Source organism: Myxine glutinosa, chromosome 13 (genome assembly GCF_964187855.1).
Source record: "Myxine glutinosa chromosome 13, kmMyxGlut1.1, whole genome shotgun sequence".
NCBI lineage: Eukaryota > Metazoa > Chordata > Myxini > Myxiniformes > Myxinidae > Myxine > Myxine glutinosa.
The window spans coordinates 98,581,907-98,596,423 of NC_136273.1; the positions used below are offsets into that span (position 1 = coordinate 98,581,907).

The 14,517-nt window shown below is 46.0% G+C and overlaps 1 protein-coding gene and 1 long non-coding RNA gene across 3 annotated transcripts in view; one reads left to right on the forward strand and one right to left on the reverse strand.

The window, feature by feature from the left end:
• The window catches only part of LOC144888724 (uncharacterized), a 338,047-nt gene that overhangs the window by 212,214 nt on the left and 111,316 nt on the right, over positions 1–14,517 (reverse strand). The gene's annotated exons all lie outside the window — the stretch shown is intronic.
• The window catches only part of LOC137439141 (uncharacterized), a 108,448-nt gene that overhangs the window by 67,478 nt on the left and 26,453 nt on the right, over positions 1–14,517 (forward strand). For both annotated transcript variants that reach the window (XM_078767807.1, XM_078767808.1), the window contains exons 7-8: positions 5,413–5,509; positions 5,689–5,819. In XM_078767807.1, the coding sequence (XP_078623933.1) occupies positions 5,413–5,509; positions 5,689–5,819 (228 nt within the window). The remainder of the gene's footprint in view (positions 1–5,412; positions 5,510–5,688; positions 5,820–14,517) is intronic.

The window sequence follows — 14,517 nt, forward strand, 5'->3', positions numbered from 1 at the left end:
GGGACGAATTTGTAATTTGTAAATACGGGGAAGGGCAAGGGTAGTGTAAGCTGACGTTGGGGGGCACGGACGGTTAGGGACGAGCTTGCTCTGCTCGCTCTTCCGCGCCCCTCATGCTGCATTACCCTGTATTGCTGTGTACCTCTGTGCCCTTTCCGCTTTGCTGGTGGTGCTTTGTCTCTCCCCCACCGGAGGACCATTTTGGAGGTGGAACTGTGCAGCGGCACCTTGCTACACATGTGCAGCACCCCTGCTGCACTTTGCTATATCTGTGCAGCTGAACTGCATGGCACTTTGCTGCCATATCCTTTGTTATCACTTTGCTGCATGGGTGCAGCGCTTGCTACCACAGACACTTTGCTGCACATTACCACATAGCACATTATGGACCACAGGTTTTGTGGCCTTACACTTTGCTGTGCAGCACTTTGCTGCAGACTCACCTTGCATCTTCGGACCACTTGTTTTGAGTGGCATCAATGTCACGCAGTTGGACCACATAGGGTTGGCCCTGCTGGCAAATAAAACAACATGTGTTTTGTACATTTTTATTATTGGTGTGCTCGGAAAGAAGAACTGTAAGTTTTATGCACACAGAAGATGCAGGAAGCAAGAAGAAGATGCCAGACACCAGCAGCAAATGTGAATTGTGAAATGTGATTTTGGCAATGTGTTTTTGTGCATTGCTGTGTTTTCTCTCCCCTCCAATCTTCTTTCCAAAAAGGACAGGTCCTGGGTCATAGAATTGTAAATACGGTTAGGTTTTGTGCTTGTAAATAAACTGCTGCCCACCGGCTTTATGTTTAGTTTGAAAATAATTCCGCAATTCGGTTAATTGTGGGCGTGAGTCTGTCAGTTAGCTACTCAACGCAGTAGGTGGGACATATTTAGTGTTTTAAAACTGTCGCATACATGGGTTAGAATAAATGTTAGGGGGAACCACATCTAAGTGTCACACATAATTAAAAGTTAGTCCCAACTCTTTCTCAAAACCGGTCGTTCCAGTTTTTGTAGGTTCGACTCGGGGACGAGTCTGACGAGGGAGGGGGGCAGTGTTGCGGTTTTGAGTCTGTAAAGTGAGCCTAATAAAGGTTAAAGTTTGCCCCCCATAGTTAGTCGCACAAGCAACATGTAGCCTCGCGATAGTATAGTTACGTCTTAGTATTTGTAAGCTTAGTCCTTTTCCTTTGTTAGTCTGCGTTGAGTAGAGCCAGGAGAATATAGGCCCTACTTGCCACTGACTTTCCAGCTACCCTAGCCTCAATCCATTTTGCTCAACGTTGGTTGATCATTGGGCGAGTTAACACGAGGCAGGCTAGGAGGACCGGGGCAGAGTCGAGGGTGGAGCGGCGGAAGCGCTGACGGTAAGCACGAGCCGCCAATCAGAGCTCGGAGGTGGTGACGGTGGCGTTGCGTCATAGGGCGTGGTGAGAAGGTTCGAGTGAGTTCCAGAAGGTTCGGGAGGCGTAGCTATAAAACCCGCTGCACGAAAGCCCTCGACAGGACTTGCTGCGAGAGAGAAAGATAAAGGACTAGCGCGGGAAGCCGAGAGCAAAGGAGGACTCGCGGCAGTTGATGAACTTCACGCACTTGCACGAGAGTGGTACAGATACGCGGGCGCAGCCAGATGCGCTTGAACCGAATACCACGCATTTGAGACGCGCGAGTGAGAACGGCTGAGTAACCGCCAGCCGCGCTAAAGTCCGCCCTTTGCCGTTCCGCCCCATCATCTGCTTTGTTCGGGAGACGCGCCATGAGTCCCTGCCTTCACCTGCCACCATCTTCGCGGACGTGCAGGGGTCGTGGAGAGCCGGACGGGGGCCATCTCTGGACAACGCGTCGACGCGTTGGGGAACATCTACCCATCTGCAATTCCCTGTGTGAGTGTGAGACAGGCCCGTTGTCCAAGGGATAAGTTAAGACTGCTTAAGGGTGCTCTGTGTCTCTTCGCCCTTGAACCTTGTATATACGTGTGGGAAATAATTAAACCCTTTGTTCTTCCTTTCTTCCTGATTCGATCGTTCCTGTGGTTTCTTCGATTGGCTAAGCGTGGTACGGGTATAACCGCTCGAATCGGGTTCCAATATCTAAGTAACTGCGCGGACCACGTGTACGCAATCCGCTTGGCGTACTCAAACCACACGTGGTTCGTGCGAGGCTTGTTTCCTCACTCCCAGGGCAGCGCGGGGAATTAGGTACGAGCGAGAAGTGGTCCCGCAACCCTACTCCGTGTGTGTCCAAGAGGGACGTCTCAAGTCTCGGTTCCGCCAAGCCCAGAAAGACAAGGGGATTAATCCCCCCTTGATAAGGGGATTAAGGGCGGCATAGAGAACCGCAACAATGTATGTATATATATATATATATATATATATATCAATTGTGATCAATTCATCCCTCTACAGCGCTGAATAGGGTTGTTGGTCGAATTGGTCCTATTACCTAAGTACCAGCGCCTTCCGGGAAGCAAGGAAATAACCCCACCCGAACCACGGCGTTAGTGGTCACGCTGAACGATTAGCGAGCCGCGATTCGGGTCGTTAACGGGAACTAAACCCGATTCGAGCGGTTGTCAATCGTGCCACGCTTACCCAATTGAGAAATCACGAAGACGGTCGAATTGAGAGGAAAACAGGAAGAACAGGTAATTTATTCACACTTTGTACAAATAAGAAGAGGAAGAAAAAGAAGCAATGTACAATGAAGAGCAAGAAGCAGATACACAGGGCAGCCTTATAATACAGTCTTATACTTATTCCCTGGACACGGGCCCGTTCGCACTCAGACTCACTCTCAGACTCACTAACACGGGTATATAGATGGTCGGGTTGAGGGTCCAAACATGGCGTCCACAGCTCGTCCGGTCCCCGACTCGTACCCTGCAGGCGATAGAAGACGGTAGGCAGCTCTCCGCGTGGCGTAGGCACGAAGCGGACAATTATATATGGGGCGAGAATCGGTAAGCTGGCGATTACACTGCGTATGTAATAGTTGTACCGGCGCCTTTATGCCCGCTCCCGGTATCGCTGGGTACAATACGCCACTTCCCCAAGTCCTCCGCAATGCCACGTAAACCCTTCAATACTGGCGCCTTCCACAATAGTCCTGCACGAATGCCAATGCTTGGCTTCCCTCACGAGTCCTCACAACGCTGCAGTCCTTCGCCAGTCCTTTGTGAAGCGCAATCAATCCTTTCAATCCTTGTCACAGTGCGTCTCTCCTCATAACTCGTTCAAGACTCGTAACTCTGCATGCGTCTCTCCCGTCTCGTAACTCTGCACACGAACTTGGTGAGCGCCTCTCCCTTAACTGAGGTGGGGGCCTCGCGCGAAGGGTTTTATTGCCACGCCCAGCGAACCCTCTCAAATCTCTAGCCACACCCTGTCAGGCGATCTCACGCGAGCCCTGGTTGGTTGATGGGGTCTTACCGGCTTCGCCCTTGATGGCTGCTTGACGTGGCCACACCCCCACCCTTGCGCTCCGCCCCCTTTTCGGGCCTTACCTCATGGCGTTTGGGCTGGTTTGAGTGAGCAAGAGCAGCAAACGCTGCTGGCAGCCAAAGCGTAACAAACTGCGAGGGGCAATGGGGTGCAGACAGGATAGGCGCAATGGAGTCGGTTGGAGGGAGGCTGCAAAATGGACGGGGCCTGCTCTTATTTGTTTTACACAACGCAGATGCAACTATTGGAAATGGCCTTATCCTAAACACATACGATGAAATAACTAACGTTCTAAGGTGACCTACATGTTGCATGTGGCCTAACTATGGGGTGCAACCTTTAACCTTTAATGATGTTACCTCTGTGGGTTCTCAAAACCACAACAATATATATATATATATATATATATATATATATATATATATATATATATATATATATATATATATACATATATATATATATATATATATATATATATATATATATATATATATATATATATATATTTGTACAGAGAGCCAGTGCTAGCTCACCTAGTCATTGGGAAGGACATCGTGGGATATTTGTGATGGGATATATTTCACGTCTACCATCTAATGCTGGCAGATGGGACACTCAGTTAACCTCCATATGAGGAGCAGCTTGCACAGTGATGTATCGTTCTACCTGTGAAACACCAGGTGAAAGTTTATAGTTTGGCCTCGATTCAAGCCCATGCTAGACAGCCCTGAGGTGAGCGAAATGGTGTCCATGTGTGAGAAAATAATGGTGTCCGTGTGGGAGGAAATGACGGCGTCCGTGTGGGGGGAAATGACGGCGTCCGTGTGGGGGGAAATGACGGCGTCCGTGTGGGGGGAAATGACGGCGTCCGTGTGGGGGGAAATGACGGCGTCCGTGTGGGGGGAAATGACGGCGTCCGTGTGGGAGGAAATGACGGCGTCCGTGTGGGGGGAAATGACGGCGTCCGTGTGGGGGGAAATGACGGCGTCCCTGTGGGGGGAAATGACGGCGTCCCTGTGGGGGGAAATGACGGCGTCCCTGTGGGCGGAAATGACGGCGTCCGTGTGGGGGGAAATGACGGCGTCCGTGTGGGGGGAAATGACGGCGTCCGTGTGAGGGGAAATGACGGCGTCTGTGTGGGGGGGGGGGGAATGACGGCGTCTGTGTGGGGGGGGGGGGGGGGGGATGACGGCGTCCGTGTGGGGGGGAAATGACTGCGTCCGTGTGGGGGAAATGACGGCGTCCGTGTGGGGGAAATGACGGCGTCCGTGTGGGGAAAATGACGGCGTCAGTGTGTGTGAAACTGACGGTATTTGTATTTGTGAAGAGTATGACAGGTAAAAAATGATGCTCATTGTTTGTGTAAGCTGTGCGTGCCTCGGGTCCTACCTGCACAGGTGATTGCTTGCCTCCAAAAGTGGTTCTGTTCATTCGTCCTTCACCCAGCCTTTTATTTCTCAAAGTCAATCATTTTTAGAGGAAATGTTTGATTCTGACTCATTTGAGACAGTGATGGAATGCCAAAACAGCAAATACTTTCTTTTCATCTGCTCGTTTCGAGATTTCTGCTCTTTTCCGTTTTGAAGTGTAATCTATTGTTATTGTTGTTGTGATTACTACTCTCTTGGAGCTCATTCATGTAATTGTGGCATGCGTGCGCTGCATCAACTTTGTGCACAATTAATCGTATCATTTGATTCTTGGAGGGAGAAATAAAATGAGAAATTAAAACCCTTAAAAAAACAAGTGATATCAGTTTGTGTTCAGTGGAGTACATTACTGAATGAATAAAACTGCTCTTTGGTTACCGTAATGAGCTTTTATAAAATAAGACCTTCAGGTGTAACGTGGTTACTTTACTCATTGTTTATTTTCCTTGGTTCCTCGGATGTACGTTGTTCTCACAATGCTTGGTACCTTTAGCTTGCTTTATTCCCTGTATAAAGTGTGTTGTTTCATGGTTTTGCAACAGGAGAGGATTCGGATGTTGAACAAGAAAACCGAGATCAGCAAGCTTCTCTGGGAGAAGAAGTATGGAGTACCACTCAAGACCAAAGATGGTTTAGGAGGTGGGGTTAAGGGGTTGTTGTGTGGGAATTTGTGTGATTTAAGATGTATCGACCATCCTCGTGCTCTTTAAACAGGCACCTGCAATGTCAGACCATATCTGTCTTTATCCAAAAGGGGTCAGATTGTCAACAGAACAGCAGCGATGCTTTCTTCAACAACTTTATGCTCGTGTCTGCAGGAATGGAGCTCCCTGACTGCATGCAGCGTATGGATGTGGTACGCTGCCCTGCGTGTCGCTCACACATCCCTGCCCTTGAGTGGGAAGTGCAGGCACACTTGCAATCTGTTCGCCATGCTTCGTGCTTTCAAGTAAGGTTGTTGATGTGGGTATGTGGTGTGTCATTGAGTAAAGCCCTTTGGGTGTCCTCTGTCCCAAGAGTTTTAATTTGAAGTATCTTCACAATGTTTGTCACTTGATGTTCTTACTACAGAAACAGACATTGCCCATGATGCCTCAAAAGCTTGTATTGCTGGAGTTAAGATTGCTTCTTCTTCCGTATGCAACATAAGGCTCGGAATAGCATCATCGGTCGTGGGCACAGCTGTGCTGCTGATGCAATTTCCCCTGTCTGTTATAGTAGGAATTTGGGATTTATTCATGGTGCCAGTGATAGCTCACCGACTCTTCATAATGGCCACTGTGGGATCTTTAACGTCCACCAAACAATTTCGGAAGACGGGACGCCCAGTTTAACATCCATCAGAGGGACAGCACACACACTGATGATTCACCGAGTCTGTGAAACACCGGGATGATCGTTTATAGCTGGGTCGGGTTTCAAACCCAGGCTAGACAGCTTGGAAGAGAGTGTGGGTACCTCTAGGTCGAGGCCATTTACCATCCCACGATTCCTGCTGGTGCTTTGTTGTTTTTTCTGGTTCATGTACGTATTCATCACTGAAAATTATTTTCTTTTGGATTATATTTTTTACTAGGGTTGAGGTTCAGGAAGAAGCTAAATGACAAAGGGCAGCAGATTTATAAAATACGAAAGGGTGAGGGGTTTTGTGAGTAGGGGATGGAGGAGGAGACATGCACAAGGAGGAATATGAGTACATTGTCCCCGAGAAGAAAATAATGGGAAGGAATCTGGTATGTCGAAGAGATCATGGATGTGTGTGGGTGAGCACATGCTATTGCTGCTGCTGCTGCTGCTGTTGTCGTCGTCGTCGTCGTCGTCGTTGTCCATGCTGTCCATGCTGTGTTGTATAGCCCCGGACAGTTCTCTCGAACAATCCCACGGCACAGAGACCATCGATCGATCTCCCAGGATCGAACCAGAGATCCCCCACATCAAGGATGGTGTACCTCCGCCTTCACAAAGTCAGGGTCACGAGAGAGTTCGAGTTCGAGAGAGGCAGACACACAGAAACAGATAAGAGGGAAAGGGCCTGTCCATGGGGACCGATCGGCACTCTGACCGTGACCGCGCTGCCCTGACAAATCCATGCAGCAAGGAAGAATAGGGAATATTGGGCTTCTGACTTGAATTGTTGGGTCCAACCTCCGTATCCCTGATAGGGAGGCATCCCTGACAGTCGCAGGATGAGGTAGTGATAGACAGCACTTTTGAAAGATGGAAGTTCGAAGGACAACACAAAGGACACCTGGAGACAATTCTACAATTATAAGAATAAGGGGATGAATGAAGGTGGGAAAAGAGCCTGGACTGTGGGAAGTGTGAGCAGTTGGGGTTTGAGGAATGCATGTGACTGTGGCTCAGAGAGGCAGGAGGAGCTCGGGAAGATGTTGACTTCACAAATAATGGACCAAAAGAGGTGAAATATAATTTTGGAAAAGCCTGATTGTAAGGGAGATGGTGGAAAAACCTCTCGGACAAATTTTCTTCCACACCATAGACATGTCATGTTGCAACAAAATTTCAGGCCTCTGCTTTCTTGAGCATTTGCTTGAAGATCATTTTCTCGGATCAGAGCAAACGTTGCTAATGTTTCCACTGCTACTAATGCTACATCACTGAACCTTCCACTGCTACAGCAAACTGCTACGAATGATGTTTCAAAAGTTCCACTTACAAGATACTTGCAATTGTCCAAGACTTGCTTTGTTTTCTTTTTAAATATACAATTACAGTTGTGGCCAAAAATATTGGCACCCTTGCACTCTTTTCAAAGAAGTTACAATTTTCTCGAAAAATAAGTTGAAATTAACAAAAGTATTTGGTCTCCACAATTCTTTATTTCACTGTTAATATTACAGAACCTTTGTTTTTGATTCAGAACTCAATATATCCTTTTAAATCAGAAAATAAAAACAAATGGCATTGACAAAATTATTGACACCCTCGACTTGATATTTGCTAGCACTTTGGACAAAATAACGACAGTCAAGCGCTTCCTATAGCCATGAATGAGCTTCCGACACCTCTCTACTGGCAGTTTGGCCCACTCTTCTTCTGCAAACTGCTCCAGTTCTCCCAGATTTGAAGGGTGCCTCCTCCCAACTGCTGTTTTCAGATCTCCCCACAGGTGTTCAATGGGATTTCGATCTGGACTCATCGCTGGCCACTTCAGAACAGTCCAGCGTTTTGTCTTGAACCATTCCTGGGTGCATTTTGAAGTGTGTTTTGGGTCATTGTCCTGCTGCAAGACCCATGACCTTCGATGGAGACCCAGCTTTCTGACACTGGGTTGAACATAGCGCTCCACAATGCCTTGGTAATCTCCTGATTTAATGATGGCATGCACACATTTTAGGTACCCCAGTGCCAGAGGCAGCACAGCAACCCCAAAACATCACTGAACCTCCTCCATGTTTGACTTTAGAGAAGGTGTTCTTTTCCTTGAAGGCTTCATTTTGTTTTCTGGAAACAGAGATGAGGTGCTTTACCAAAAAGCTCTAATTTGGTCTCATCTGTTCACAGGACGTTCTCCTTGAAGGATTTTGGCTTGTTCAGGTGTGTTTTAGCAAACTCCAGTCAGGCTTTCTTATGTATCTCTCTTCTCTCAGCCTGGGTCTCCTACCATAGAACCCCCTTTCATTGAGTTGGCGACGGAAGGTGCGAGTTGAAACTGTTATACCATGTGTCTGAAGGTCTGCTTAAATCTGTTTGGCAGTTGATTGAGGTGCTTTCTCCACCATTCGAACAATCCTTCGCTGCAATCTTCGATCAGGTTTTCTCTTGCGGCCACGTCCAGGGAGGTTGGCTACAGTGCCATGGGCCTTAAACTTCCCGATAACATTGCATACGGTGGACACAGGAATATCAAGGTCTCAGGCGATGGACTTGTAGCCTTGAGATTGTCCATGCTTGGCTACAACCTTGTGTCTGACCTCCTCAGACAATTCTCTGGTTTTCTTTCTTTTCTCCATGCTCATTTCTCCATACTTATCGTAAAGCAAATGCTATGGGGATGCTTTTCAGCGGCAGGGACTGGGATACTTGTAAGAGTAAAGGCAACAATTAATTGAGTCAAATATAGGCAAATCCTTGAGGAGAACCGGCTTCAGGATGCAAAAGACCTTAGACTGTCGTGAAGATTTACATTCCAACAGGACAATGACTCCAAGCATACAACCAAAGCAACACTGGGAATGGCTTCAGAGCAAGAATGTGAAAGTGACTGACACACACACACACACACACACACACACACACACACACACACACACACACACACACACACACACACACACACACACACACACACACACACACACACACACACACACCACACACCACACACAGAAAGAACACACACACACCACACACAGAAAGAACACACACACACCACACACAGAAAGAACACACACACACACAGAAAGAACACGAACACACACAGAAAGAACACGAACACACACATAAAGAACACAGAACACACACAGAAAGAACACAGAACACACACAGAAAGAACACAGAACACACACAGAAAGAACACAGAACACACACAGAAAGAACACAGAACACACACAGAAAGAACACAGAACACACACAGAAAGAACACAGAACACACACAGAAAGAACACAGAACACACACAGAAAGAACACAGAACACACACAGAAAGAACACAGAACACACACAGAAAGAACACACAGTGACACAAAACAGCAGAATGACTCCTTTTCTCCATTCAAACAGGTTGAATGAGTGATTTCTATATTGCAGGCACCTGCAACTCACCACAGGTGAGTTCAATTCCAAAGTAAAGGAGAATCACTGCTTGAAATCTAATTATTTCCACCAACTTCTAAAAGGTGCCAATAATATTGTCCGGGCCATTTTAGGATTTATGTCGGATTTTTATTTTTATTTTTTTTGTATACCGAATCGAGGCTCGTGAAAGAGCTGACAACCGCGAGGGAAAGACAGCACAGGGGGACCACGAGGGAAAGACAGCACAGGGGGACCACGAGGGAAAGACAGCACAGGGGGACCACGAGGGAAACACAGCACAGGGGGACCACGAGGGAAAGACAGTACAGGGGGACCGCGAGGGAAAGACAGTACAGGGGGACCACGAGGGAAAGACAGCACAGGGGGACCACGAGGGAAAGACAGTACAAGGGGACCACGAGGGAAAGACCCGTGTTAGGCCCGAGGATAAGTTAAGATGTAGTATTTATGTCACCTTTTTTTGTTTTCTTCCACAGCAAACCAAATAAATACATATGTAGATATCAAAATATTTTTTTATTTCAACAATTTTCTGGAAGAAATGGTGCATTATTTGAAAAAAGTGTGTGTGTGTGTGTGTGTGTGTGTGTGTGTGTGTGTGTGTGTGTGTGTGTGTGTGTGTGTGTGTGTGTGTCGATACATTACTAACATAATTGCCTTCGCCGATTTCGAGAATACTTAATTTTTCCAAATATAAAAATCGCGTTTTTTGGATCGAAAATTAGTTTTATCGTCATGAAATTTTCTGGAGATGTTGGGTATAGTTAGGCATCCTCAACAGTGAAGAAATTATTTTTTTGCAAAAAACGATCGAAGGCAATTATGTTAGTAACGTATCGATATCTATATTATAATAGGCTACGGTGATTCTGTCTGTCTGTCCGGGGGTGTGGCTTACTCCGTTTACAGAGTAGCTCCACCCATTCTTGGAGAAGCTTCATATAAACAAATATCCACCATTTTATTAACTCGAATAGCTTTGAGGCCTGTGTTGTTAGGCCCGTGCTGTCTTTCTCTCTCACAGGTTTATTTCAACTAATTCGATATATCATTTTATTTTTCACAGTCTAGTCAGGTTCACCATGTTAACAAATATAATTTCGTTCAAAATTTTGGTAGATGAGCAAAACTATACATTTTTGGAATATTCAGAGCATGAGGAATCCAAAAATTAATGTTTACATTTGCGTAGACACCTTTGCGAAAATGACACTCAGGACAGTGATGAAGATAGTCAGGTTCACGATGTTAAAAAAATAAAATAACCACCTTTAGAGGCCATTTTTCCCCGCAAAGCGGGGGTTGGCCTTTTTCGGGAACCGTGGTTGTTGTTTTTTGGTCCCCTTTTTGAAGCAATGTTTTACGGCCGGATGCCCTGACGCCAACCCTTTTTGCAAATATAATTTTTTGCAAAAAATGACGCCAACCCTTCACTATGTTAACAAATATAATTTCTTTCAAAATTTTGGGATTAGCAAACCTGTACATTTTTGGAATCTTCAGAGCATGAGGAATCTGAAAATCAATGTTGGCATTTGCACAGACACCTGCATGGCCGCCATTTTGGATTTTGAAAATGGCCGCCATAAAATACATATTTTGCGCGATCTCGGCTTCTAGTCAACCTAGAGACTTAATTAAATATGCTAATCCTATGTTTTCTGGGTCAAGGAATCCAATAAAGGCCTCAAAATAGTGCTCAGGATTATAGAAAAGCAACAAACAAAGGTAATTGAAAACCATTGTCTTTATATTTGTGATATAACTGTATTACATAATACATGATATTGCAAGTCCTTTGAAGTTATAGGTATGGGTTTATAAAGCAAGAAAGCAGCCTTGTTAGTATCAGATTGAACTATAAGTCCTATACACAGGATCTACGAGGTCTATACCGTTCAGGAATATGCTTTTACAGATCTTCATCACTGTCCTGAGTGTCATTTTCGCAAAGGTGTCTACGCAAATGTCAACATTAATTTTTGGGTTCCTCATGCTCTGAATATTCCAAAAATGTATAGTTTTGCTAATCTACCAAAATTTTGAACGAAAAAACATAGTGAACCTGACTAGTCGCTAACATAGTGTTGCGAATATGGAATTTGGCCTCCATATCCGCTTGTAAATATTCCCCTATTTTCTCCAATACTCCCCAACTTTCCCCAGTCCCCCATTCCCTAGTCCCATTGCATGTAAATAACAATCAGTAGAGCCGACCTTCCCCTTATTCCCCCATTAAATGTCGTGCCCAGGTCCACCGCACCACACGTAGACAACTTTCGGACATCTTCCTAGTTATTCTTAATCTATGTCAGTTAAGGCCTCGTCTCCATTAATTATGACTCTTCGTTGCACCAGAATGTGATTATATGGCATCAGTAGTGAGTTTAGGACCTTTCCCATACCTCCTCCCATCTTCTTCCCCAAACAACAACAATAACAACAACTACACCAACAATTACAACAACAACAGAGGGGCGGGGAGTGTGCGTCCTCACACCGGCTCGGTTACCCGCCATGACCATACGCTCCACGGCGTTACCCCGAAGGGGCTGGCTGTCAGCTCCTCGTCGGGGGCGGAGCCAGTAACCCCCCCCGCACGCACCCAATGAGAAGCAACGTGCCGATTCCACGAGGCGGAGCTAACGAGCCGAGGGCGTGTCACTCCCCGCCGGATATACGCAGCCGCTTGCCGGACGTGAGGTGAGATGCGCCCCCAGCTTGAGACGACAAGACGCCACCTCGAGCGCTGAGAGACCTCCTGCATCTTTTGGGCCGCGCCATCCTGTCCCTGAGCACAAGGTGCACCTTGTGCTGGCCATCGAATACCCGCTTTCCTTGTCATCAATCCCCGTGTGAGTCAGTTTTTGTCCTGTTTCTCTGTGGTCTGTCGGGAATAATATAAGGTTGTGTCTAAGTGCCTGTCTTCCTATGATGTACCTCTTGTAGTTGTAATCTAACCTTCCGCCTTAATATAACCTCCTCCGGAGGTCTTGAGAACTGAACCCCTGGTGTCGTATTGTGTCATTATAACCCAGCCGGGTGTCTTCTCTTTCCTATTGAGCCAGCGTAGCGCGGCTTCGTCGACGTTCGAGTACAATCGGGTAATTTGTGCGGACACGACGGCCATTCCGCTCGGCCCACCTTAACATCAAAGTCGTGTCTGTAACAATAGTTTTAGATTCGGTTGAAAAAAAAGGGAAGAAAATCCCAGGAAAGTCTCAGTTTCTCGAACGAAATGAATTCTCAACGGCCTGTAATATAAAGGCCATTGAGTCTCTCTCACGCCTTTATCTCCAATCTAATTGACCATCTGATTTCATTTTTATCGATGGTTTTAGACTCGGTGTCAGCGATAATTGAGAAAATTCACGCACACACGGAAAATTGCCGAGATATATTTTTTAAAAATCGTGGCACGGTCGGTCATACACCGCCTAAAATAACAGATGGGGCAATGGCGAGATCTATTAAAAATTTGTGGCGGACTTTTCCATTTGATGACAATCGTCACGATGAAATATTTAATTTATACATCGTCACAATAATGTGGAGAGAGGAGCACAGCTTCGTTCACGTATCGCCACAGACGGGAAATTGCCGACAGATATTTATTCATTATTATTTCATTCATTTATTATACGGAAGTAAAGGCAATCCTGTTTAAACTGGCATTCATTCCATCCTTTTTTTTTTTTCCGCATGAGTTCTCAAGGCTGAATCGCCGAAAATAACAGACTGGAAAATGCCGAGATATATAAAACAATCGTAACTCGGTTTCAAAAAACGGGAAGAAAATTCAATGAAAGTTACCGTTTATAGAACGAAATACATTTTCAAAGGCCACTCTAATTCACCATCACAGTCGCTGGGATGGTTCAAGTCTCAGTTTCAGCTAAAGTTGAGAAAATCGGCAAAATGTATTCCAACATCCCTTTTGAATGTGTTGACTCATGTGGGCACGGCGAATGAGAGAGGAGAATGAGAGAGGACAATGAGAGGAGAATGAAAGAAAAGAATGAGAGAGGGAAGGAGAGGAGAAGGAGAGAAGAAAACGTTCCCAGGACTTCGTTATTGTCCCCCGTCGCACCGCGGAGCGAAAGGGGGACTATGGTTTTCCCCTCCGTCCGTGCGTGCGTGCGTAGGCGAAGGACCGCATTCGAATTTGATGTGTGGGTGCAACCCACGTCAAAATCCAAGATGGCCGCCGCCATGTATGTCTGATGCCATGTATGTCTGAACCTTGTGAGCGGAATATCTTGAAAAATAAGCGAAGTACCAACTTCTAATCTGGTGTGTGGGTGTATCTAGGCATAAGGAAGAACCCTATTGAAAATTGGGTCGCCACGTCAAAATCCAAGATGGCCGCCGCCATGTATGTCTGAACCTTGTGAGCTGAATATCTTGAAAAACAAGCATTCTGAGTATTGCGCTGCAATACATGTCCCCTACCAAAGTTCAAAGTACCATAACTTTGTCAAAAATGATCGAATATGCAAATGTATGCACGGTTGATGCTGGTTTTCAAACTTGATCTGAGGTATGCTGAGACACGTGTGTCACGCCTCGCCTCGTTGAAAAGCCTGCAAGGTCGTTCCGTGGAGTGGCCTGCACGTATTGCACTGTGTGAATTATATAAATTATTACCAACTCACGGTCTGAGGTACGAGCGATTCAAGAGATATCCATTTAAAAAAATATTTTCGTTCAATTAACGATATCTGCCAAACCACGTGCCCTATCGCAAATTCCAACAGGACATTTTAGTGCTGAACAGATCTGTGAAGTTTCCCCTCGATTGGATCAAAAATGAGGGAGGAGCTCGGTTTGAAAGGTTTATGCTTAAAAACGTCATAACTCTGAAAGCATG